At 36.4% G+C, this 2,492-nt stretch overlaps 1 protein-coding gene across 1 annotated transcript in view; it reads left to right on the top strand.

Moving 5' to 3' along the window:
* LOC102013142 (SWI/SNF-related matrix-associated actin-dependent regulator of chromatin subfamily A containing DEAD/H box 1-like) overlaps window positions 1–2,492 on the top strand; it is a gene marked incomplete in the record, with an annotated part of 34,677 nt that overhangs the window by 15,821 nt on the left and 16,364 nt on the right. The window contains 3 exon segments of the mRNA XM_013517294.1: window positions 1,457–1,556; window positions 2,207–2,266; window positions 2,360–2,435. Of these exon segments, the coding sequence (XP_013372748.1) occupies window positions 1,457–1,556; window positions 2,207–2,266; window positions 2,360–2,435 (236 nt within the window).

The following is a 2,492-nucleotide window of genomic DNA, read 5'->3' as shown; positions in this document are numbered from 1 at the left end:
CAGCAGGGATCACTATGCCTACCTTAAAGTACATGGTTTTTAAGTTGTATTAGTCAAGGTTGCAATAACAAAAATATCAGATTGAATAGTGAAAGAGCAGAAATTTATTTTTTCATAGTTCTAGGTGCTGGAATTCCAAGATCAAGATACTAGGTGTTTTGGTTTCTCATGAGGCCTCCCTTGGCCTGTAGGCAGACATGCTGTTCCCATGTCCTCAAGTGCCATTTTCTGTTTGTGCCCATCCCTGGTGTTTTCGTTCTTATCAGCATACCAGTCATACTGGGTTAGGGTACCACCCTGTTACCTTATTTCATTTCCTTCTCAGTGGCCCTTTTCTAAACCCCAGTTGTACTGTACACCACTGCTTCAATGTTTATTCAGGCTTGGGACACCCATATTTGATAGTCCACACTATAAATATACCATAGTTTATTCTTAAGAATGGAATTGCAATGTAATAGAATAGGCATATGTTTAACTCTGGGGAGTTATAGGTCAGACTGCTCAGTTCCCTCTATGTGCATTAAATGTTTGTCATTTATAAGCAGTAAGCAAAAATGTTTTTTCTATGCAGTACAAAAGTTCCTCTAGTGGGTGGGGCGAGCAGGCTCTCTGAGCCGGCCGAGCAGACTCCCTGAGCTCCGCACGCCCTATGCTGAGACAGTGAATACTCCGGGAGCTGCAGGGCTCGTGGATTCGAGTCTGTGCTCAACCCACACCACCAGGATTCCCCGCTGAAACACGTGGAGAGAGCCAAGTATTTCCCATCTAATTCCTGAGGGCAGAACGTGTGAACAAGGACCCTGCGGACATTACAGACTGAGTCACTGTGGCAGCAGAGAGGAGGTCTGGACTGAGAGGCCCAGGGGACTTCTCTAGCTGGGGGCTGGGCGAGCAGGCTCTCTGAAGAAGGGAAAGAAGGAGAAAGTTTGTATGTCTGTATATGCAGGATAGTCAACATGGCTGTTCTACTGTCTTGTATTTCTTTGCTGAAAGAAACTGTCAATGAGTCCTTGGTTGATAAACATCGCATGTCTATATCTGTTTTCATGAGAAACCACTTTGAAGATATCAATATATAATACAACAAGCATTGTTAACTCCCTACCACTTTGTTTGTAACTCTGTCTGTACTGTTCCTTTGCTATTTTGTAAAATGTTGTCTGTCTGTTAATATTTTCCTTTTATTTAAAAAAAAAGTTCCTCTCTATTAATGTGTGCTATGTATGAACCAGCAGTTAAGATCCATCAGTCTGCTCACTAAAGTACGTTATAGCAACATTTGTAGATTGGAATCATTCCATTTGTCATTGGAGAACTATAAATATAGTAGAAATTCTGAGTTGAATTATGGGAAATAAAAAATGAATATAGCACAAATAATTCTTTTCGTACTTTTAAAAATTACTTCTTATTTTTAAATTTTATATATTCTCTTTTGAACTTTTAATTTTAGGGCCTAGGCAAAACTATTCAAGCCATTGCATTCCTGGCATACCTCTACCAGGAGGGAAATAAAGGTCCTCACCTGATCGTTGTCCCAGCTTCAACTATAGGTTTGTAATACTGGAGAAAACTGTCTTTGACTTCATGGTGTTTTATATAGTAGAATGTGTGTGTGTGTGTGTGAATATTAATTTTCATTGTCCCCGTATTTTTCTGTTTGTATATGTACATATTTATGCTTGGTTGTATTGGTAATCTTTTTTGGGAAAATAAATATAATTCAGTGATTCAGATAACCTTATACCTCAAGAACCTGATAAGATCACTTATTTTGGTTGCATAGTACTTGAAAATTATTTTTAAAAGTAAGAGAAAACAAGTAATTTTAACTTTATATTTAGTTGATCAAAAAGTATGTAGATAATCCCTCTTCAAATTGCTGTGTTACTGTTCCATTCTTTCTCAATTTGATTTAGAAGTCGGACTAAGAAAAATACCTGTGCATATAAATGTAAAAAGAAGTCTCCTGAAATGGAAAGTCAATAATCATAATAGTTGGCCCTTTGCCCTTTGTCCATCATTTTGATACCCTTCAGATCTTGAAGCTAACTTTAATCATAAGGAATCCTATTTGAGGTGCATGTTATAAAAGCAAAATCAATGTGTAATTCATATTTATAGAAGAATATTAAAATGCAGTTTTTGACTTCGTGAACATACCCTGTTGTAACAGATGCAAATAATCTCTTTTGTCTCCTAGATAACTGGCTAAAGGAAGTTAATTTATGGTGCGCTACTTTAAATGTGCTCTGTTACTATGGTAACACTACATCATTTTGCTTTTAACTTTGGGAATCTCTTTAAAATTAAAATATACAATTAATATAATGTGTGCATTGTTTTTAACTTCTAGGTTCTCAAGAAGAACATAAACAAATTAGATTTAACATTCATAATAAATATGAAGATTATAATGTAATTGTAAGTACGTAAGTATTGGGAATGGAGGGTTGCAGCTCCTAAATTCAATACAAATATGCAGTATG

Source organism: Chinchilla lanigera, unplaced genomic scaffold, assembly GCF_000276665.1.
Source record: "Chinchilla lanigera isolate Chin_1 unplaced genomic scaffold, ChiLan1.0 scaffold00004, whole genome shotgun sequence".
Taxonomy (NCBI): Eukaryota; Metazoa; Chordata; class Mammalia; order Rodentia; family Chinchillidae; genus Chinchilla; species Chinchilla lanigera.
The sequence above is the reverse complement of the archived record's forward strand: the minus strand, read 5'-3'. Positions and strand labels throughout refer to the sequence as shown.